The following is a 24,890-nucleotide window of genomic DNA, read 5'->3' as shown; positions in this document are numbered from 1 at the left end:
ACTTAGCTTGAGTGAAGGAATAGAATAAAAAATACTTTGAATTTCGAAGTATTTTTTCGACTACTTCGACCTTCGAATCGAACGATTTGAACTAAAAATCATTCGACCATTCGTTAGTCGAAGTACTGTCTCTTTAAAAAAAACTTCGACCACCTACTTCGCCACCTAAAACCTACCGAGCATAAATGTTAGCCTATGGGGATGGTCCCCATAGGCTTTCTAGCCAATTTCTGATCGAAGGAAAATCATTCGATCGATGGATTAAAATCCTTCTAATCGTTTGATTCGAAGGATTTAATCGTTCGATTGAAAGATTATTCGTTCGATCGAACGAACAGCGATAAATCCTTTGACTTCGATATTCAAAGTCAAAGGATTTAACTTCGAGGGTCGAATATCGAGGGTTAATTAACCCTCGATATTCGACCATTAGTAAATGTGCCCCTACGTGTCTGTATTTCATATTTGGCCCAAACTTTATTGGCCAAATCAAATAAAAATACAGCCTCACCAGAAGAGTCTAGAAAAGTGCATGACCAGCCTTTTAACATCTAATATAATATGTTAATTGAGGTTTTGGGCAGTGAAGATAACATTTAGAATAAAACAAGTTTTCACAGTTAGTTAATAAATGTGTTAACAAAAAGTGTCAATGTGTTTTTCTTATATCGCCTAACATTTTATTTTTCTCTGTTTTTTTAGGTTTGCCGTTTTCATATTACAGACCACAGCGTAAATTAACTGAAGAAATAGATTGGTCTTACACAGGTACAAATGCATTTCACATATGTCTTACTGTTAGAGTGTTTGTCACATTCAATTTTGTTTTGCTTTTAAAATTTCCTCCATCCTTTAATTTTTTTTTTAATGAACAACATATTGTCTTTGTAAAATTTTAAAGATTGGCTAGAGCTATCAGCAATATGGCAGATTTAGCTGACGTATACATATTGACAGGAAGTACTATAGGTTACCCTGTGTAGCGCAATTTTACTTCACTTTCTCTGAATAAGTATAAATATAGAAAAACTGGGTGATTTGTGCCTACAATGAAACAAACCCTACATAAGTTGAATATATACATTTATTTTTTCACCATAGAGTCTACTAGAATATACTTAGAAACCTTAGTTCAGTATTAGCTAGGTCAGATTTTCTAATTTTTTCTCAGAATTATAGTATTTTGATTTGAGGAAAGCTGATATAATTGTTATATTTTAAATGGGATCTTGATCTAAACCTGCCAATTACAATCCAGTTTGACCTATGGTGGGCAAGGTAGTTTCTTAAATGATAATGTTTAAAATTATATTCTGGGGAATGGTATCCTAAGTAGCAATATCAGTAATAAGTATGGCTGATTACTGATTGTCAGGCTCCCGTTCATCCCCTCCTCAATTGAACGTGACTGACTAGGGCTGGAGCAGAGTCCAATCGGCGGTAGGCCACTCCACGGGCAAAGCTACAAAACGGCATGACGTGTAAGTTCTCTAAAGCTGATTACTGATTGTGTCAAACTGATTGTGTCCAACAAATGTAATTGTTTCTTATGGTGAAGTAAGTAGAAGCTTGGAAAGCAGGGTTGAGGTAGATGTTACCTAACCTATGGTGTGTAAACTAAGTTATTGGGTCCATTTTTATTTAATTTGGCCATTGCTGATTTAGGGAAGGGCATAGTAAGTAATGTATCAGTGTTTGTTGATGCAGGCCAATTAATTCCATCAAGAGTTATACAGATCCTTGTGGAGGAAAGCCTAGGGGTACTTATGATAATACATATAGGGGCAAATTTACTAAGCGCTGAAAATTTGCCAGCGACGGCATCACAGGCAGAGCAACACTTCGTCAGGCGAAAATTTGCTGAGACAACGCCAATTCACTGACATGTGAAGTTGCGTCCAGGGCGCCGAATGCTGGCAAAGTTGCGCTAGCGTTGGCTAATTTGCATATGGCAGGAAGTTAAAGTTGAATATATGTTGCAGCAAATACACTACATTACACAAGCCCAGGGAAGTCTAATAAAAGAAAATAGAGTTGTTATAATGTCCTGCACATCAGCCCAGTATATAGTTAATGTGCCATATGTTAAGAAATGTAGGGAGGAAGACGGCTACCCCCAAAAAATTTTACGGTTTTTGCAGCCTATCACCCTGAAAAAAGGAAAAGACGCCAGCATTTTCAACTAAATTTTGAGGAAGTCCTATTGCACTTCGCCTGGACTGAGGTGATGAAGGCAAGTCTGTCGCAAGAGGAAACGTTCAGTAAAATCTGCATATTAGTGAATTTGCGCAGTTACGTCCCTTCGCCAGAGCGCAACTTCGCCTAGCGATTGAGTGCAGGTGAGCGCCAGCGTCAGTCTCTTTCCCTAGCGAAGTTACACCTGTGCCCGTTAGTAAATCAGCAAAGTTCCAAAATGATGTCACTTACTTCATTATAACAAGCTAATACATTTGTCTGACATGATCTATCCCTCATAAAGTCATTCTCATAACTTCTTAGACTGCCATTCTCCAGAACATATCTTTGAACATATCTTTGAATTTTATCCCTTTTATCTTCAAATAGCTTGCAGACTACAGATGTTGAATTTACATTGCCAGGTTGACTTCGTAATCCCTATGTAAATATTTCAATGACATTATTGGGTGGGGCTGGGCATGACCCACCTGTCTTAGTGCATATCGGTACTAATGACAAAAAAAATGGTAGATGGAAGACCTTAAAAAGTGATTTCAGGGATCTAAGCTCTAAGATCAAGGAAAGGTCTTCTAATGTCATCTTTTCTGAAATTTTGCACGTGCAAGTTTAGGAAAACAGCGGGAGTTTAGGGAGCTAAATGCGTGGCTCAAGTCTTGGTGAAGGAAGGAAGGGTTTGGGTTCCTAGAGCTCTTTGCTGATTTTTCCTTGGGGTACAACCTGTTCAGTCGTGATGGTCTGCACCTCAATGGAAGGGGGTCCGCTGTGCTAGGGGAAAGAATGGCTAAGAGGTTGGAGGAGTGTTTAAACTAGGCAAGACAGGGTGAGATAAAGAATTGTGGGGAAGCTAGGGTAGACGGGGCAGTGGGATTAGTAAGGGGTCATGGGGGAGGAGTGAGGGGGGCATACAGTTTACCAGCTAAGGAGGTCCCTCTGTTACAAGGAAAACAGAATAATACTAACTTAACATATAATTCTACACTAAGTAATGCAAATTTCTAGAGTAAAATTAGTAACCTACGCAATATGCTGACAAATGCACAGATAAAAATGTCAGGTAAAATGGGAGACCTAGAATTAATTGCATGCTCTAAAAATTATGATATAATTGGTATCACTGAGACCTGGTGGGATGAAACATGTGAATGGATTGTAAATTTAAATTGTTACACCCTTTTTAGGAGGGACAGAGGGATTAAAAAGGGTGGAGGAGTGTGTTTGTATGTAAAGTCTGAATTAAAGCCATGCGCTAAAGAAATAACAATAGCTGGCACTGGTGAGGGTGTAGAATCACTCTGGGTAGAGATTTTGTCTGGGCAAAAGGTTACAAAGAGAATTATCATTGGTGTATGCTATAAACCACCTTGTATAAGTGTCGAGTATGAAGCCCAGCTACTCTTGCAGGAACAAGCGGCTTTACAGCTGAGTCAAGTTGTTGTTATGGTTGTTGTTATGGGTGACTTCAATTATCCAGACTTTGACTGGAGTAATGGGGTTGCTAAAACAGAAAAATCTAGTAGGTTTGTAAATATGCTGAATGACAACTTTTTATTCCAGCTCGTTCAAGAACCTACTAGGAATAACTCTCTTTTGGACCTTGTAATAACTAATAATACTGAACTCATCTGTAACATTTGTGTGGGTGAGCATTTAGGGAATAGTGATCATAACATGGTCTCCTTTGAGATTCTGTTGCAGAAGCAATTCTATAAGGGAGTAACTAAAACACTAAATTTCAGACATGCAAACAGTATAAGAGCATCTCTGCAACATATTAAGTGGGAAATGCTTTTCACAGGGTTAAACACAGAACAAAAATGGGAAGTCTTTATAATGCTGCTTAATAAATATACTTGTCAGTATATTCCACTTGTAAGCAAGGAACGTCATTGCAAAGCAAAACCTTTTTGGTTCAATAGAAGCATTGGTATTGAGGTGGGTAATAGGGATAGGCGAATTTTTCGCCGAAAAAATGACGTCCATAGACTTGTATGGCTGCGTGCGTCAAAAAAAAAAGACAACATTTTTTTGACGTCCATAGACTTTAATGGGCGCCTGTGACATTTCGCCTACGCCGAATTTTTGCCGAAACGAAAGTGTCAAATTCGCCCATCCCAAGTGGGTAAGAAAAGACATGCTTTTAAGGCTTTCAAGTTAGCTGGGACAGCCGAATCATTTATAAGGTACAAAGAGGCCAATAAATCATGCAAAGAAGCTATAAGGCAAGCTAAAATTGATGTTAATAGTAAAAAATGAAGCAGGAAGGGGTGGGACCCTTACTATCAGAGGGGGGTCAGCTGGTTGATGAAAACAAAATAAAAGCGCAGATTCTGAACTCATAGTTTTCATCTGCCTACATAAATGAGGAACCAGTAAGTGAAGTTTTCCTTCTTAATAGTACCAATTCTAGTAATACAACTAATGATGCATGGTTCACACATGAGGAAATTCAAAAGAGACTAGAACATGTTAAGATTATCAAAGGTCTGGGGCCAGATGGTTTTCAGGCCAGGGTACTTAGCGAGTTTAGGTCTGTGATTGCCAAACCCTTTTACTTAATTTTTCAAGATTCATTGAGATCTGGCATAGTGCAGAGAGACTGGCGAATTGCTAATGTGGTGCCTCTATTCAAAAAATGATCCAGTTCTCAGCCTCAAAACCATAGGCCAGTTAGTCTGACGTCAGTGGTAGGAAAGCTTTTCGAAGGGTTAATAAAGTATAAGATACTGGACTTCATAGCAAATCATAATACTATGAGTTTGTGCCAGCATGGTTTTATGCCTAATAGATCTTGCCAGACTGACTTAATTTCTTTCTATGAGAAGGCAAGTAGAGACCTCGATTCTGGTATGGCAGTGTATGTGATTTACTAAGACTTTGCTAAAGCATTTGATACAGTGCCACACAAAAGGTTACTGGTTAAATTAAGGAATGTTGGCCTGGAACATAGTATTTGTACCTGGATAGAGAACTGGCTAAAAGATAGACTACAAAGTGGTGGTAAATGGAACATTTTCTAATTGTCCAGTGTTGTTAGTGGAGTACCGCAGGGCTCTGTACTAGGTCCCTTGCTTTTCAACTTGTTTATTAATTACCTGGAGGTGGGCAATGAAAGTACTGTTTCTATTTTTGCAGATGATACTAAATTGTGCAGAACTATAGGTTCGATGCAGGATGCAGCTACTTTGCAGAGTGATTTGTCTAAGTTGGAGAACTGGGCAGCAAACTGGAAAATGAGGTTCAATGTTGATAAATGCAAGGTTATGCACTTTGGCAAAAATAATATAAATGCAAGTTATAATACACTAAATAGCAGTGTGTTGGGAGTTTCCTTAAATGAGAAGGATCTGGGGATTTTGTAGATAACAAGTTGTCTAATTCTGGGCAGTGTCATTCTGTGGCTACTAAAGCAAATAAAGTTCTGTCTTGCATAAAAAAAGGCATTAACTCAAGGGATGAAAACATAATTATGCCTCTTTATAGGTCCCTGGTGAGGCCTCATCTGGAGTATGCAGTGCAGTTTTGGACTCCAGTCCTTAAGAGGAATATAAATGAGCTGGAGAGAGTGCAGAGACATGCAACTAAATTGGTTAGAGGGATGGAAGACTTAAATTATGAGGGTAGACTGTCAAGGTTGGGGTTGTTTTCTCTGGAAAAAAGGCACATGATTACACTTTACAAGTACATTAGAGGACATTATAGTCAAATGGCAGGGGGACCTTTTTACCCATAAAGAGGATCACCGTACCAGAGGCCACCCCTTTAGACTAGAAGAAAATAACTGTCATTTGAAGCAACGTAGGGGGTTCTTCACAGTCAGGACAGTGAGGTTGTGGAATTTGCTTGTTTTTGAATGCCAAGGCTTGGAGGCATGTTTTGGAGGTATAAAACCAGGTGCACTGCCAAACAGAGCCTTAATGTACCATAGGTTGATAATTCATGTGGGGCTTTCAAATGGCCAATCACAGCACTTATTTGGCACCCCAGGAACATTTTTCATGCTAGTGTTGCTCCCCAACTCCTTTTACTGCTGAATGTTGCTCGCAGGTTCAAAAGGTTGGGAATCCCTGCTCCAATCCATTGGTACCATACCAGAATAAAGAGTGTGAGAAAATCAGAAAAAGTGTCATGGATAAAGCTGAAATGAGCACTCTAAATACTTACGTGTATATTTAATCTAGCTCTGGTGCTTTTTGTTTAAACATTTAAGTATCGCATTCTGTGTCAACTTGTTTTCACTGAGCAATGAGTACCTTTACAGAGTTGGTCCAGTAAATCTGACTTCTTTTTTCTATACATAGAGGAAAATAATAGATTACAAATAACCGCCCAGAGTCTCTTGTATCCAAAATACAGTATCTCATTTTTTCATGGAACTACACTCTCAACCCACATATTTTTAGTATTATACAGATTTTTGTGATTAGTTTTTGCTTGTGATGCAATCACACTTACAGATTCAAAGTAAGTGACACATTACATTACAGTCATTACAGCTGTTTGCTGCATTCCCACAGCCGCTGTTACTTTTCACTCTGCAAATACTGAGCTTATAGTCTCTATTGTCAACCAGATGAGATGGTAGGAGATTCATTAGACCAGTGGTCCCCAATCAGTTGTCCTTGAGCAATAGGTTGCTCACCAACCCCTTGAATGTTGCTCCCAGTATCCCCAAAGCAGGTGCTTATTTTTAGATTCCTGACTTTGTGGCAAGTTTTGATTGAATAAAAACAAGATGTACAGCCAAACAAAGCCAACTATAGGCTGAAAATACACACAGAGACTACCAAATAGCCAATCGCAGCACTCATTTGACACCCCCTAGAATTTATCATGGCGGTGTTGCTTCCCAACTCTTTTTACATTTAATTTTGGCTCCTATCTAAGAAAGGTTGGGGAACCCTGCATAAGACTATGCAGCAGACAGCAGCAGAATAGTTTTGAGCCTTGCTTGTTGCATCGAAGGTAGCCAGGACATCACATAGTTAGCAAACTTGGCCCTGAAGCAAGAGATTAGACTGGTTTCCATAATCATCTTGATGGTCCTGGCCTTAAAAGAAAGCAAATGCAATTATAAAGATAATGAGGTATCCGAGTTTTCGTATCTGTTTTTTTTATTTTATTTATTTAAGAATTAACACAAAAATATTTGAAAACAAATCAACCTGGCACTATAAAAAGATAAAAAGGTATACTTTTTAAGGAGAGACTGAGCTCTTTAAAGTGATTTCTAAGTATTAATTAATCCTTTTAATAGAATATGCTTTTCTCATAATAAGCTGGAATTTTTTTTGAATACCACAGTCGCAAATTAGAAATTCTAATGGCCTGCCCATACTTGTTAATGTAATTATGTATAAGAATGAAAGGAAATTCTAATTACTTCCTGTCTGATTATTAACCTGTTTTTGATTAGTAATGAAGCTGTTCCTTATGCCCTGTAAAATTTTCCATTATATGGAAACCTAGTTGGCATACATGCTTTAACCTTGGTAATACTGTGTAACATATGGTATCCCAAAACCCAGTCAAACACCAAGGTCCCAGTCTCGGCTCACACTTCTCCCTATAGCAGCCGCCTTTGGCTTTATGAGGAGCCTTCCATTACTCAGATGCTGCCAGGACTTAACTTGAGAAAACCAAGGGGGAGGCTCTGGGCAGGCAAGGAAACTATAACATATACAGAAAGGACGGGGAACAAGGAGCGTGGTCAAGGGACAGGCCAAGTCAATACCAAACAGACTATATGGTACCAAATAAGGAAGCAGAAGCGTAGTCGAGGTCACAGGCCAGGGTCAACCAACAGATTTGCGGCACAGTATGAGATCCAATAGAATAGTCAAAGAACAGGCAGAGGTCAGTACAGGCAGCAGAACAGCAAGAATCAAGGTCAGGCAGTGGTCAAATAGAATCAGACAAAATAACGCACCTAGGAACTATGGAACATAAACCTATCTTGGGCAATGAGTCAGAGCTGAGTAGGTGGTTTTATAGCCAGACTAATGGCTTACACAGATCACCTGTGAATAGATTGGCAACAGGTGAAACAAGCCATGCTTACTTGCAGTTACAAAGAATAGCCATAGGAGTGATCCAGGACCTTAAAGGAACAGTTCAGTGTGAAAATAAAAACTGTGTAAATAGATAGGCTGTGCAAAATAAAAAAATATTTCTAATATAGTTAGTTAGCCAAAAATGTAATGTATAAAGGCTGGAGTGACTGGATGTGTAACATAATAGCCAGAACACTACTTCCTGCTTTTCAGCTCTATAACTCTGAGCTAGTCAGCGACTTGAAGGGGGGCCACATGATACATATCTGTTCAGTGAGTTTGCAATTGATCCTCAGCATTCAGCTCAGATTCAAAAGCAACAGAAATGACCCATGTGGCCCCCCCTCAAGTCTCTGATTGGTTACTGCCTGGTAAACAGGGTAACCAGTCAGTGTAAAGAGAGCTGAAAAGCTGTTCTGGCTATTATGTTACACATACAATCACTCCAGCCTTTATACATTACATTTTTGCCTAACTAACTATATCAGAAACATTTTTTATTTTGCACAGCCTATCTACTGTATTTATACAGTTTTTATTTTCACACTGAACAATTCCTTTAACCATCTGCTCACATAGAGCACAGTAACACCAGATCCTCAGTTCAGCTCCAGGCAGGCTATCACATACTGGGAAAGCATTAGCAAGCAGAGAAAACATAATATAAAAATCTGCTTATATAATATTTTTAAATCATTATTTAAAAAAATGAGATCTTTGAAAATAAACACATTTTCTTTACATTACATCCACATCCAAGCATTCAGTTATATTATTTAAATTGACACATAAATAGAAAATTACATTCTTTTGAGACTTCTCTTAGAACAATCCATGGTCCCACCCAGTCAAAGAGCTGCAGTGTGAGTGGTACAGGAGTAGTTACAGTAATTCTGCTGCTTTTGACATTAGAGACTGTGGGTATTTTTAATGTGAGCTGTACCCTGGGCCGCTGTCTAAGGGGGAGAATGGGGAAAGTTGTCCCAGGCCTGGTCAAATTTTGACTGAAGGACTGAATACTGCCAGATGGTATGAGTGATTATGTTTTGTATTGTATTGTAAAATACACTATGTCATCAATGAATGTGCTGTTTGTAAGATGGACCTATGGCAGTATCCTGAAGATTTTTGTTGTTAGTACACCTGGCCACTAGATAGAGCCAGTGTGCATTGTGATTTTGTTTCTTCTCACATAATTTGGTGTGGGGGGTAGGTGGCCTTAAAGGAAAACTATACCCCCCAAACAATGTAGGTCTCTATTAAAAGATACTGAGTAAAACAGCTCATGTGTAAAACCCTGCTTCATGTAAATGAACCATTATCATAATAATATACTTTTTTAGTAGTATGTGCCATTGGGTAATCATAAATAGAAAATTGCCATTTTAAAAAATAAGGGCCGCCCCCTGAGATCGTAAGATTCACTGTGTACACATACAAATCACATGTAAGGTCACATGAGCCAATGAACAGACAGAGTTCTGCCTTTTGCTTCAACACTTCTTCCTGTTACAGTTAGTGTTGTAGTATTTCTGGTCAGGTGATCTCTGAGGCAGCACAGATAGAGTCACGAAATGGTGGTTCAAGGCAAGAGATGTAAAAGGGCAATATTTATATAAATATATATTCCAGTTTGGTAAGATTGTTTAATATGTCATTCAATTTTATATAAACTATCTGTTGCTTAAGTATTCATTTTGGGGGTATAGTTTTCCTTTAAATAAGTTTACTCTAATAAGTGTTCTTTAACTGCACCAGAGGAAGGACCCATGAGGTCTGAAAAACATGTAGTGCAGTTTTGGGCTCCAGTCCTAGGTTAGAGGGATGGAAGACTCTCCCCTTGTGGGCATATATCCCCAAACCTTGGCAAGCATTCCTTCTGCCACACTTACAAGCAGGATGCTTCCAACTGCAAGCTGATAGAAAATGGGGGCCTGGACCTCCCCCACCTCCCCCTCCTTAATTCTGCTTGCCTCCTTACACCTTGTTTCTACCTCCAGTACCCAGAATGCACCCTAGACCTGGCTGCTATCTTAGCAGTCAACCAATTTCAAAATTGTCAGTTTCTTTTTTCACCCAATCAAAGCTCCTTCCCTAAAGCTATACAGCAGGTCAGGTATTTTTCCTTTAAGCATCCCAGTGTATTAAAATCTTCAGTGTTAACGGTGTGCAAAAATTAGGATCTCAGGAAAATACTGAGAAAATGAGACTGCTTATTTTAATAACTCACAGCCTAAGGGCTAGACAAATCTGTCCAATGCAAAATAAAATGTGACTGGGTTGAACATCCAGATCTGCCTGTTTGTAGCCAGACTTAGATACAATGTCAGACAGTGTGATTTGTTCCTTTTTGGTGAACAGCCAGTAGTAATTAGCCTATGAGAATGTCAGCAGAAAGGTCTGCGAACTTGCCAGCAGCCTCCACACACAAACATAATATAAGTAATAGTATACATTTACTACATTTTTGCTACATTCTTTTGACTAGCATTTGTGATGCTAATCCTACAATGAAATTGCCTCTTGCTGATGCTATTATATTTTAACAAAGACTATTTTAAAATAAATAAACTAATCTTTCCCCCACCAGAGTGCAGGTTCTATTAGCTGGCACCTTTGGTGGTGGAGACAACTTCAGAAGACAGGTGCCCTTTAAGGTGATTGTAAAATGTTGGGGTGCTGTAACTAAAATACCATAATGCCATCACTATTTTAGTTTTGCACTTTGATCTATGCCCTGGCGTGTGATTACTGGTAACACAGGCGTGGCATTATCAAAGACCTCTGCCATTGAAAGGGTTCAATCAAACATGCTAAGACTGAGCTGTTTAATTGTACACCTAATCACTGTTCTGTAGTGGTTAATATGTGTGTATGGTGTACACTCTAGACAGGGACACTGTTCAAACATGTTTGTTTTTCCATGGAAATGTTAACAGCACCTCTACCACTATCATAAAGCCAATCAGGAGTCAACTGTATAATATGTCCCCATAGCCCTGTAGTTGTGTCTGTCTTCATACTTTTGCAAGATTTTTACATAAATTCCACAGTCAGTGAACTACATTAGTAGCAGCTCTGTCTAACCCTCAAGCAAAAGAATGTGAAAGAAAATAAATGGTTTCACGTAATGTGTTCAGTATTGTTTCTGTTTGTGACTGTAAATTCTGCAATGCAGATATGTTGGTTTTGCTTGTACAGTTATGTTACCTTTTTTCCAGAATGCTTGGGACCTGGGGTTTCAGGATAATATATCTTTCTATAATTTGGATCTTGATACCTTAAGGCAACAAGAAAATCATGTAAATATTAAATAAATTCCATAGGCTGGTTTTCCTTCCAATAAAGAGTAATTATATTAGTTTGGCTCAAGTACAAAGTACTGCTTTATTATTACAGAGAAAAAGGAAATACTTTTTTTAAAATTAGGATTATTTGGATAACATGGAGTCTAATTAGGAGCTTTCTCGATAATGGGTTTCTGGATAATTGATCCCATACCTGTATATGAAACTTATTTTTCCTTTTTCTTCTTCTTTATCTTCCTTGATAAATGCACAGTGAGTATACAGCAATTTTAATAAACAGATACATACATGTTTGCCAATGTTGAAAAAAGACAAATTATTTCTGGGTTAGACTAAACCATACATAAATAAGAAAGACATATATTTGGTATGTTTAGAAAAAAGGTAACATGCAACCAATATTTCATGCCTCGTCCGTTGCCATTTAGTTTTAGGGTGTCTATTTAACGTAAAAACTTGGCTATGCTAAAAGCAAATTATTAGTAATTATCAGTAGCACCCATACCGAGTATTTACAGCAAGTGGACTGTACAATTACAGGCTGATGGCTATTTGCACTGGTTTGCACTTGATAAACTACCCATTTACTGAAAATTATAGCCTTTATTGAGCTGTTATAAGTGAGCAACATTAGCTATACTCTTGTGTGAAAATCCTATGTTGAAGGAGAAAGTGGTACAATCCATAATTATAGATATACATATAGACAAAATCTATGTATGTAACAAGAGGTGTTAAGCCGGTCTAATCACCCATGGCATCCAATCAGATGTTTGTTTTTTAACAGCTGACCAGTAAATGCTACCTAGAGATTATTTTCCAGGGGTTTCAGTATGGTAAAGTTAAACAGTTTCCAGATATCAAGTTTCTGATGATTTCTGGTACAGGTATGGGGTCTGTTATCCAGAATTCTTGAGACCTGAGGGTTTTCTGGATAAGGAATATTTTCAATAATTTAAAACACCAGACCTTAATCCTGCTAAAAATCATTTAACCTTTACATAAATTCAATAAAATTGTTTTCCTCCAATAAGAATTAACAATATCTTAATTGGGATCAATGTATTTTTTTATTATTACAGAGAAAGCAGAAATTAATGTTAATTAAAAAATGTTAATTGGTTGATTAAAATGTAGTCTATGGGAGATGGCCTTCCCATAATTGTGTACCAGATGAGTTTCTGGTCCCGTATGATGGGTACATGGGTATCCAAGAGAATGCTCTAAAGCTAGTGTGTCCCACTGGGAGACTACAATTGTTATATCTATACTCCTTTTGTGTGTTATATACTGTAATACCTTAGGCTATACCACGATTTTGGCATTTGCAAGTATTTTAAGTATAATAGTGTAGCAATACAGTATTTAATAACAAAAATAAATGTTGTGACCATTTTAAAACAAATAATTATACTTTTTTCATAACATTTGTAACATAACATTTATAAGTAAACATCCCAATGTTTGTTTTGTGATAGAAAGGTCATTTGTAACCGATGAGGTTAGCAGTATTTTATCAAGTTCCATGGAGAGATCTGTCTACCAATAGATTCAATGTGTATGTTTGTCTATTGCTGCATGCTTCTATTCATATAGTGATCATCTTTGCTGTGATAAACAGTACTGAAAATGCATGATACTGTGCTTATAAACCATAACTCTTTTTGCATTACACCATCATATTGGATTTGCAGCCTTGTCATCTGTTTGAATATTTGAGTGGGTGGTTCTCGAGATTTAATTAATTAAAATTGTTGTTTAATTGCTATGCTGCTACAATGTTATTGCAAGGTTTCCAAGCTGGGAGAATTTTAAAAGTCTGTCGTTTTCCTCTTATTAATATAGATATATTATAAAAGGAAGCACAGAGAACCCATATTGCATTACTGTCTACAGTATTTTTCAGTCTGTATTGTGTCTGCATTTATAAAATATCAGTTACTTATGTGAACAGGCTCTGATTGGGTCAGTGGGACACTGGGAAAAAAACATATGGGCCCCGGACAGTCCAGTCTGATGCTGTATGTTAAACCAGACCATCAAATACCCATGGTATCTTAAAACTATTGCATTCTTAATGATAAATACATCACTGAATGAACCCTTGAGTTCTAATATGTGGGTCTAAACTGTATTTAGCTTGAAGTGTGGAGATGCACACGAAATTCATGTACATGATCAATTCTTTTTATAGTATTATCAATTCATTCACTGATAATAAATGCATATGTATGATTTTGTTCCCTAATAAAAGAACTAATGGACACTGATTGTGTTAAAAAATAAACTGGCATTTGTTTTGGAGCAAGGCATTATCACAATGTGTCCCACATAATAAAGTGACGCCAAAGTTCTATTACTATTGAAACAGTTTTGGGGTCCTTCTCCCAAAAACTGACTGAAATAAAATGTAATTCTAAGTAACTCCCCATATATACATTAATTGCAAATTATCATTTTGTAGGACTTTAGTGCAAACTATAGTCTATGGGGCAAATTTACACATTAAACATCCGAAAATTCGACAGTGGCGGCTTTGCTCACATCGAAACACTTCGCCAGGTGTAGATTCGCCGGGAAACCGCTAATTCACTAAAATCCAAAGTTGCATCCAGGGCGCTGAACGCTGGCGAAGTATCACTAGCGTTACTGCGACAATCGAAGTGAAGTTGCGCTAGCGTAGCCTAATTTGCATACGGCGGGAAGTTAAAGTTCAATGGATGTATATGTTGCAGCCAATACATTACACTACACAAGTCCAGGGAACCTTAATAAAATAGTTGTTGTATTGCCTTACACATGAGCACAGTGTATAGTTTATGTGTCATATGTTAGGAAATGTAGGGGCGAAACCGGGTACCCCAGAAAAAATTTACGATCTTTTGCAGCCTATCAGCCTGAAAACTGAAAAATCGCCCGCGTTTTTTTGGGACTTAGAAAAGCACCATAACTTGAATATAGGCTGCTTATGATTTAGAAATGATTATGTTTTTCTTTTAAGGCTCAATATAATTAACATTATAGCTTAATTAATTACTAAAATATATTTTTTTGCAGAAACCTTAAACCAAGAAAACTGGGCAAAAAAATACCCAGCATGCAATGGTGCCAAACAATCTCCTATCAACATTGATGAGGATTTAACACAATTAAACACAAATTTAAAGAAATTACATTTTGAGGGTTGGGATAAAGAGTCCTCGGAATATACACTAATTCGAAATACTGGAAAAACAGGTGAGACTTTTTTTTCTATATTAATTAATTAACTAATTCATTAATGATCTAATCAATCAATTAATTTCCTGGTATTTATATAGCAATGACGCATTTATTTCAAGATGATGCTTAATTTGTTCCTACGTTTCTGACCAAAATATATAGCTACAGTATTTAGACTTTTAAACATTTTGGCATTTGTAAAGTTACTTAAACATAGATGTTTCTGTTGAATTGAAATGCTTAGTCATCAGTCAGTTTCTAAATTCATCATAATCTGAGTATAATGGACATTTTATTGTTAAACTTTACATTTAAAAGCCCTTTCCAAATGTGTTAATACCTGTTTGCAGATACATTTTCCTCATTGCTTGGTTGGTGCCACATGACTTTGGGCAAACACAACTAAAAATCAGATTACTTAAACAGCAAGATAAACAATAAGCCACGTATATATATATGTTAGACATTACACATACCAGATACCACAGACTGAAAGGAAGCCATGTTACTTTTAACACCAATTCCCCTACCCTCTTAGGCTTATAATGTAATGCAAACCTCAACCTTATGTTGTCTATTGTGAAATGATGGATTCTGGGACATAAGTGCTTACAACAGACTCTGTGCACCACCAACTATATAAAGCAGAGGGACTTCAAATTCAAGAATCCATCACTTCACAAGGAACAAGGTGAGGGAAGGGTTGGAGGAGTTCATTTGGGAGTGGAGAACTGATCTCTGCAGCACAGACAAATACAACAGGCACGGCATTAGCCTGTTGAAACTTGAAAGTATAAATTTACAAGCAGAATGGAGTTAGCTAGCTCCCAGGCATAGAATTGCTGGTGGAGGAATTGCATGGTGTGACATGGTCCTTTATATAATTTTCTACCTCACAAAGACTAAACATGGAGAAACTTTAATCTCCCTTTTTCTCTGTTTAAATTTTTCCTTGTGTAAATGAATAGGCAAAATGTATGTTCTGCATAAATCCTATTCATTGAACTCCAGGGGAGGTTGGGATTTGTCTCTTTAAGTCTTGAAACATATCACTTGTCACTTGAAACTTACAATAATTAAATCATTGCATCTGGCATTTATTCTTTATTTCATGATACAATTTTCTACCGTTCTTTGCTTTTATAATGTCACAAAGCATTGTTTAACATTAGTTAAAATTGTAAAATCTGCCTATAGCTTAAACAAAATGTTCCTTGATTTCATGGCATTAACTTCAAGAATGGCCGACAGGCATTAAGAAACATATGGTCTGCTGAAAACAATATTGAAATATAAATAATTCTGTAAAAGTTTAAAAGCAATTATACTGAATAAATATTGAAATCTGATTGATCGAGTGGCATTTGATTGTGCTTGTTTCCTCTGTAAATGACCTCTTTCAAGTTTATTCAATTTATGCAAATGCAAGGCTGCTTCTCACTGTGCTCAGATATAGGCTAAATCCAGTAATCCTTATTTGACAGTGCATATCATAAAGGGATAAAATGACACTTGAGACAGCATTATGCAGACTATGCAGGCACTAACAGCTACGAGAGACTGACAGGAGGGAGGAGAACAGGCAGTAATACCTCCAAACTGCTTGTGAAAGAAAAAGGCTGTGGAAAAATTAGAACTAAACAGTTGACAATAATATAGGTCAAAAAGATAAAAAGAACTAGAAAAATGTTGTTCATCAGTATTAAAATAAACCTAAATTATGCCAGAAATAGGTTTGGTTTCTTCAGAAATACATAGGGCATTAGAGAAGCCTCTGAAAGCCTTGAATAACTAGATTTGGATTTCCAGTGCATGGGATCATTACATATTTAATAAAGAGGAAACTCTATTGCTTAAAAATAATCGTATTAAAATGTGTGAATCAATTTAGAAAGAACTATTTCAATTTCAAATGTAAAAATATTCTCTTATTTTATAATACGAGAGTTTTAACTTTTTTTTACTGATTGTTCTCATATAAGTGCCAAGACAGATGCACACAATGCACCTGTCCCCTGGAAGTCATTTGTATCTGCTTATAGTGCACAAATTGTACCTTTATTGCAGCTGGCCCAAACACACATACTTCAACTGGTCTAAACCAGCACCAAACATAAGTACTATAGGCTCATTTACTTAAATGCAGTTGCAGAATTAAGAATTAATGATGCTGGACTTACAGTAAATGCACCCAGCTTTGACTGATGGTGTGGAATTCAACAGCCCTGTATTCATGACGGAGAAGCAGAGGTAGGCTCATAGGATTAACCACTCAATCCCCCTGCTTATTAGGGAGATATGACAATCACAGGTGGCATTGGGGCCCTGTACTTTGCGTCTGCCTTAGGTAAGATGGAGAGGACTGCCTTACTTCTGCCAATACTGCACTCTGTGAAAATCATAATACTATGAGTTTGTGCCAGCATGGTTTTATGCGTAACTAATCTTGCGAAACAAATGTGATTGCCTTTTATGAGGAGGTGAGCAGGAACCTTGACTTTGCAGTGGCAGTGGATGTAATCTACTTGGACTTTGCTAAAGCTTTCGATACAGTACCACACAGACAGTTAATGGTTAAATTAAGGAATATTGGCCAGGAACATAGTATTTGTACTTGGATAGAGAACTGTCAGAATGATAGATTACAAAGAGTGGTGGTAAATGGAACATTTTCTAATTGGACCAGTGTTGTTAGTGGAGTACTGCAGGGCTCTGTACTAGGTACTTTTTATTTCCAACTTGTTTATTAATGACCTGGAGGTGGGAATTGAAAGTAAGGTTTCTACCTATAGCAACTTTTTGTGGAGCCACATACACATCCATATTTGTAATTTCCTCCACAGGAGGCTGATGCTCTAATCAGATTACAGAGTTCCATCTATAGAAGACCACCAGCTATATCTTGGTGCCCAGTGCCTCATTCACAATGTGTCATTGTGAGTGCGTGTGTGCTGGTTTCCTTTTGGAGCGGTTGAATTTATTGAACTTGTCTTTTTTTAATCCAACTTCCCAATTTAATGATGTAATTATGTAACAGCAGATGCTGAATAATTTATAATGGTTTTATACATACAGGGGCCCATTTACTTAGCTCGAGTGAAGGAATAGAAGAAAAAAAACTTTGAATTTCGAATGTTTTTTTGGCTACTTCGACCATCGAATTGGCTACTTCGACCTTTGACTACAACTTCGAATCGAACGATTCGAACTAAAAATCGTTCGACTATTCGACCATTCGATAGTCGAAGTACTGTCTCTTTAAAAAAACTCCCTACTTCGCCACCTAAAACCTACCGAAGTGCAATAGGCTTTCTAATGTTTTGTTGGGGTGAAGAAAAATCGTTCAATCGATGGATTAAAACTATTCGAAGGATTAAATCGTTCGATCGAACAATTTTTCGTTTGATCAAACTATTTGCGGTAAATCCTTCGACTTCGATATTCGATATTCGAAAATCAGTGGACATGCTTTAAAATTGCTTTCCCAAGCTCTGCACCCTCTAAGTAACAATGTCCCTCCTTGAATCTCTTGCCCTTACCTATACTATTCTCTGAGGTTTGTCCCTGCCATCAATGTGAACAGGAGGACTAAGACTAAGACCTATAATTATTACTGATTTATTTTTGGGGAAATATTTTAATATATTGTAATGTTCACAGATACATGCTTATACATTTTTCCAATTCTTTATGAATATTTAGAATATGAATACTTTTTTGATTTAGTTCAAGTTGGATAAACTTATTTTTTGTTTTATTCCAACTGCTAAGAGGCAAAAAAAGAATAGGATATAAAAGCAAATTGCTGCCCCCAGCATTTTGGTAACAGCATAACTCAGGCTTCCTTTTATGAAAACTGCAATTACACAGCAGGGAGTGTTTTTAATTCTACCGTGACACAGATTTAAACTTTCATCAATAAAATATCTTGTTTAATTAACTTTGCCCACATCATAGTATAGAAATGATGCACAATGAATTACAAGTTACTGCAGGAAAGCATAGCTAACGGTGGACCATTATACATTTCAAGGATAATTAAAAATGTATTTTTCTTCAAGAATTTCACAGACAGGGGCTGGTACAAAGGCGTCTGTTTAACTGTAGCTTTGTTATACGGCAGCATGGTTAAAGGGGTTGTTCACCTTCCAAACACTTTTTTCAGTTCATTTGTTTTCAGATTGTTCATCAAACAAAGGGGCTCATTTATAAACTTTGCACAGGACAAAATGGTACGCACAGTGAATATATATTGCCCTGTGCATGGTTACATTTATAAAGCTGAATAAGTGTGTGCAAACAGAATTGCGATTTTCTTTTGCGCAATGTGAATGTCTATAAGAGCTTTTTAAATATGTCAAATCGCAAATGGCGTTTGAATTATGCCACAAAAACTGAAGCAATGCCCACCCTCTTCAGTTGCTCCTTACTTTATTCGATTGTTGCATATGATCTTCAGCTTGAGTGCCCAAAACAAAGTTCAGTGAAAAGATTTTCAGCATTCCTGGCATGAACTAGACCGTAATATCATGCCAATGTCATTATCTTCGGATTCACAATTATTACTTTATGAGACTACAAAAAAAGCTTGTGCTAATTAATTAATAAATGAAAAATAAAGGAAACAGAGTAAAGTATAAATGAAACAATTGAATATGCACAGTATTATCTAATTATTTGAATGTAGATTTTAAGACTATACCATGGTCTATCCTGACAAGCAATGCTTTAGGTATTGTATTTGCGAACAATACAGCTGTCTTGAAGGCAGCATTTCATCAACATTCTACACGATGTCACATTCTGTTCTACCTCATCTGCAGTATTTTGCAAAAACATTCTTTGCCTTCACATTTCCAATTGTTTCACAAGCATGTAAATGCCTTCTGTCCCATATCCCAACTCACTTTAGGGTGCAGCAAGTTAGCATTTTATTGTCCTGATAATGGAGGTGTCAGTTTTTCTCTAAGAATGGTAAGAACATAAAGGCACTGGCTGCAGTACTGTTTACATTTGTACTTAAGGTAGAGTAAGAGAGATGGAGGTGTGCTCCCATATCTATCATGGTGCTGGTGGGATAGACTGCAGTTTGTTTTAAGTCAGGCTGACATTGATTCCTATCTTTGATTTTCACACAGATATTGCTCACCACATAACTAAGACTGCTTTATGTAATATCTACCTTTCCACCATTCATACTCCAAAAACTAATAACACTTTTCTTTTCAGTGGAAATCAATTTGACAAATGATTATTATTTGAGTGGTGGTGCCTTAGACTCACAATACAAAGCAAGCAGAATAACGTTTCATTGGGGAAACTGCAATGCTACAGCTGATGGTTCCGAACACAGCTTAGAAGGCCAGAAGTTTCCTTTAGAGGTACATTTTTTTTTATATCTATAGATTTTGAGCAAATTGAGTACATGTGTAGAACTTGATCATTCCCTGCAGATATTTGAATGGTCTGAGTCAAGTCTTGGACCCCAATTTGGAATATGAATACATATTCAGAACAATGCAGAGGGTCAAAAGTCCAGGAATCAGTTACTGAAGAATGAAAAAATCACTCAGGAACGGCAATAAGTGCGACCTATTTACGGGCATTGAACCCAAGTCTTGGCGTTCCTTTTATTTAGAATTTTCCCTGGCACAATGACGTCAGTGTGCGGCCCTGGACGCTGCCATTGAGTGAATGGAGTGCACCTGACACTATCTACATGTTAGCTACTATTTTTAGTTACTATGTGGAGACTCAATCTAAAAAGTCGCTGTTTGTGTTGTATACCTTGTAACAGATAAATGGATACAAGTATGTTGTAATTAGTCATGAGCAAATCAGTTTTGCCAGTGTTATTTATACAAAATAATCATAGATAATCATGATTGTTTCGTTTTTTTTTTTTATTAAGAGTTTGCTTAGTTTTACGTTTGACTAATTCCATACTGATATGTGGAAACCCCAAAAACTACAAAAAATGACATTTTTTGCTAATCCTGCAGAGATTTTTTCAGGTCAAATTCTCAAAATTGGGGTAGATTTAAATGCAGTATGGTCTTCTTATTGTTGGATTGAGAGTTTCCGTCAATAAAAACTTCACTTCTGTTCAATTCACAGATGCAAATCTTCTGCTTTAATCATAACGAGTTTAAAAATATTGACGAAGCAATAAGTGGAAATGGCAAAATAAAAGCTTTGTCCATTTTATTTAAGGTAAGTAATAGTATATTGCTGTCTCTAGTGAAGGCCCTTGTGCAGTTTAATAGAACAGTACTTGAAAATCAATTAATTTACCATATTTAGAACTTAATATGCACCTAAAATAACCAGTTCCAGTGTGGCACCTCGAGCACCAATACTAATTACCACTAGCAAATCATATTTCTGCCTTTCATTATTAAACAGCTTTACTTGTAAAGAGTGTTGAATTTGATTCTGTTGCTTTTGATAAAAAAATAAAGTTCTCTTTCTGCATATTGCATCAAACGAGGAAAGATGCCTTTCATACACAAGGTTTACTAATTAAAATAATAACATACCACAAATGCATTTCTGAGGTGCCTCCAATAGCTTTGGCATAAAGCCATAGCATTAATATATACACCAAATCAAAATTTCATGAGCAATATTAATCCAGAGTTGCTTTTGTTCAACCAGTTGCAGTTAAAATAACGAATTTGATATTCATTGTTTGGTTTACTCTTTAGAGACGAATTTGCCTAGTGTTGGTATTTGCTTGCTTCGAGTGATGATGGCCAGATGCACTTCCATATACCAAGGAAGACAATAATTCTAGAAGAAGCAAGACACACATGCTTAGGAGCATAATTTAGACCAAATTTAAGTTTACAGTATACAGTGTCAAGCATATATTGTGCGCGCACACACACACACACACACACACACACACACACACACACACACACACACACACACACACACACACACACACACACACACACACACACACACACACACACACACACACACACACACACACACACACACACACACACACACACACACACACACACACACACACACACACACACACACACACACACACACACACACACACACACACATTTTCATGGTGGGCAGCTTTCCAGCTTAATATCAATATTTGTTTATGTTGCATTGCAGGTTGGCCAGGAAGATAACGTGCGTTATAATGCAATCATCGATGGAGTAGATAATGTACATCGTTTTGGTGAGTTTAGACTTTTATTATTTAATAATAGATCTTTTTTTGTGTGCCTGACACGTTAGGCTTTAATGCTTGAACAGGAAATGTGTAAGAGCCCTGAAACTTGTGCTTTTCAGCCCAAAAACACCAGTGCTCATGTGCCATCAGCCTTATATACCGAGTTGTCAATGGCATTTCTCTTTCCCTTTGCCCCATTAATATGATCCACTGACCTACTTACTGATATTGCATTCTATTTTGGCTTTCTCTTATAGGTACAAAAGTTGCATTGGAGCCATTTTTCTTGTCAAATCTTCTTCCTGACTACACCGACAAATATTATACATATAATGGCTCACTAACAACCCCTCCGTGCTCAGAAACAGTGGAATGGATTGTGTTTAAGGACACAGTTACAATTTCAGAAAGCCAGGTAACCCCTGAGTAGGGATGCCACCTGGCGGGTATTTTACCGGCCTGGCCGGTAGAAATGATGGCTGTTCCCAATGTTATTAATAGGGAAAAAAGATAAATATATAGGAAGTCCGGTATTGTTTTCCAGAAAAGGTGGCAACCCTACCCCTGAGTGTGTCACACTTTATTAGACTCCAACATCAGTTTAAACAACTAAACTATATTTAACCCCCAAAAAAAAAACATAAATATTGTAAACCAATTCTATGGAGGGAATTCACTTATATTATATTAAGACAAAATAAAAATAGAGATAAAATTTACAGATTTCCCTCCATATTCACAAACCTCTATCAGTCTCCAGATTTTGTCTTCTACACAACATTTCAAATGACATTTTACCAACATTGTTACTGAATTTGTCTTTAGCTCATCCTAAACCTGTCAGTCTGTCATTAGGTGCCTCTCAGATGCACATATATATATATAGAGAGAGAGAGAGAGAGAGAGAGAGAGAGAGAAGTAAAGAAGCTCGCACTCACAGGACTTATCAAAATCAAAAATGGTGTTTATTTCGATGTTTATAACTAACGTTTTGGCTTGCACTCAAGCCTTTCTCTCACTTTGAGAAAGGCTTGAGTGCAAGCCGAAACGTTAGTTACTTATATCGAAATAAACACCATTTTTGATTTTGATAAGTCCTGTGATTGCGAGCTTCTTCACTTCTCTACTTAATTTTTGGGCATATTGCACCCAGGCAGCGATGACTTTTTGACGTGCTGTGCCGGCTTCCTGATTATCTATATATATATCTTTTCTGGTTGCACAGAAAACAGTTGTACCCTAACAATAGGCTGCTAATCTCCCTGAATATGCTAATTAGTTCCCAATACTGCACTTAAAAGTGGACTGAATGGAGATTGGGTGAAACAATGCAGAGATGACACAGGTGGAAGTGTTACACTGAGTTTTACTCCATTTTAAAAATGTCTGGAGAAAATGTCGTTAAAAACGTCCTTCTCCGTTTTTATGCTTCTTCCACTTTTGTGAATTCCCCTCAATATAGCTTATAATACTATACGATACAGTACAATACTATACTGTATAATAGAGATTATCCTTTTCCATGTGATGTTGTTGTTTTTGCTGAACGCTGAAAATGGAACATAAATATATACAAACGACAATCTGAATTGAACACGCACTCCTGGAGTGCAGATAAAACTTGATTTTATTCCAATTTGCTAAAACAATGGGTCCTAACGTGTTTCGTATCTAGAGATACGTAATCATCGGTACATGTACATGCTTATGGGATCCAGAAACCTGTTATCTGGAAAGCTCAGAATTATGCAAAGACCATCTCCCGTACAATCCAGTTTGAAGTAATCGAATTTTTTTTTTTTAATTATTTTGTTTTTTCTCTGTAATATTAGAATACAACCTTGTAATTGATACAAACAAAACCAGCCTATAGGGTTTATTTAATGTTTATGTGATGACCATCCAAATTTTGTAAAGATCCATAATGCTGAAAACCACAGGTCCCCAGAATTCTGGATAACAGTCACATACCTGCCAAAGATTTTGGGCTGTTATGAACAGGCCTATGAGTTTAACTTGTACCTACTGTGTTTTTTGCAGTTGGAAATGTTTTGTGAGATCCTTACAATGCAGCAATCTGGGTATGTCATGGTGATGGATTATTTGCAAAACAACTATAGACACCAGCAGTTTGAGTTCTCAGGACAAGTATTTTCATCTTATACTGGCACAGAGGAGATCCCGGAACCTGGTAATGCTTGGCTTCTTCTCTTTAATAATGATACACCTAGCAGTAAAAAGTAAATATTATTTGCTAATCCCTTAAATGTATGAAACAGCTTCTTTTGCTAACCATTTATGGCTTTCTTGTGAAGAGTATTAACTATAAATAATCTATGATTCATTCTGCACTACAACGCTCCATAATGATTTTAATCGGTTGGACTGGTATTAACACACACGGATTTAAAATTAGTGAGTGGAACAATCTGTCATTCAGAATAAATTGCTTAGCAACATGTTAGAACTGTGTTCAAGACTGAAAATGTTATGTATATCTACTGGCAAATTTATGGGAAGTAAATCTGTGTTAAAGGAATAAGGGCAGTGCTTTGTGTTCCAGTCTTAAAATGGTCCATGAATTAGAGTCACAGGGCAATGTAATATAAAATGTGAAATTATACTGAGTAACTAAATATCAAGATCTTAACTCTATGCTTAATTCTACTTCCATTTAATATATTGCAATTAAACTCTAATCATTCATGCTTGCTGTGCTGCTATACTATAGAGGGGAGAAGGGAGGGGCTACTGGGCAGTTCCATCTCAAGTGTCCAATTAGCTATGGCCACCCATGAATCTTCCAGCAGCCAAGCAAGAGTGCTCCTATGGTTATGTTCTGACTATTTAGAAGACAGCCTGTATGGCAATCACGTATTTCTTTTAAACACACCTTACTGCAATGTT

The 24,890-nt window shown here is 37.0% G+C and overlaps 1 protein-coding gene across 5 annotated transcripts in view; it reads left to right on the top strand.

Moving 5' to 3' along the window:
- ptprz1.S (protein tyrosine phosphatase, receptor type Z1 S homeolog) overlaps positions 1–24,890 on the top strand; it is a 110,180-nt gene that overhangs the window by 29,139 nt on the left and 56,151 nt on the right. For all 5 annotated transcript variants that reach the window (NM_001091499.1, XM_041587592.1, XM_041587594.1 and 2 more), the window contains 7 exon segments: positions 703–768; positions 14,615–14,794; positions 20,009–20,160; positions 20,897–20,992; positions 21,923–21,989; positions 22,241–22,398; positions 24,024–24,174. In NM_001091499.1, coding sequence (NP_001084968.1) covers positions 703–768; positions 14,615–14,794; positions 20,009–20,160; positions 20,897–20,992; positions 21,923–21,989; positions 22,241–22,398; positions 24,024–24,174 — 870 coding nt within the window.

This window comes from Xenopus laevis, chromosome 3S (genome assembly GCF_017654675.1).
Source record: "Xenopus laevis strain J_2021 chromosome 3S, Xenopus_laevis_v10.1, whole genome shotgun sequence".
Lineage (NCBI taxonomy): Eukaryota > Metazoa > Chordata > Amphibia > Anura > Pipidae > Xenopus > Xenopus laevis.
Note: the sequence above shows the minus strand (reverse complement) of the source record. Positions and strands in the feature narration are given on the sequence as shown.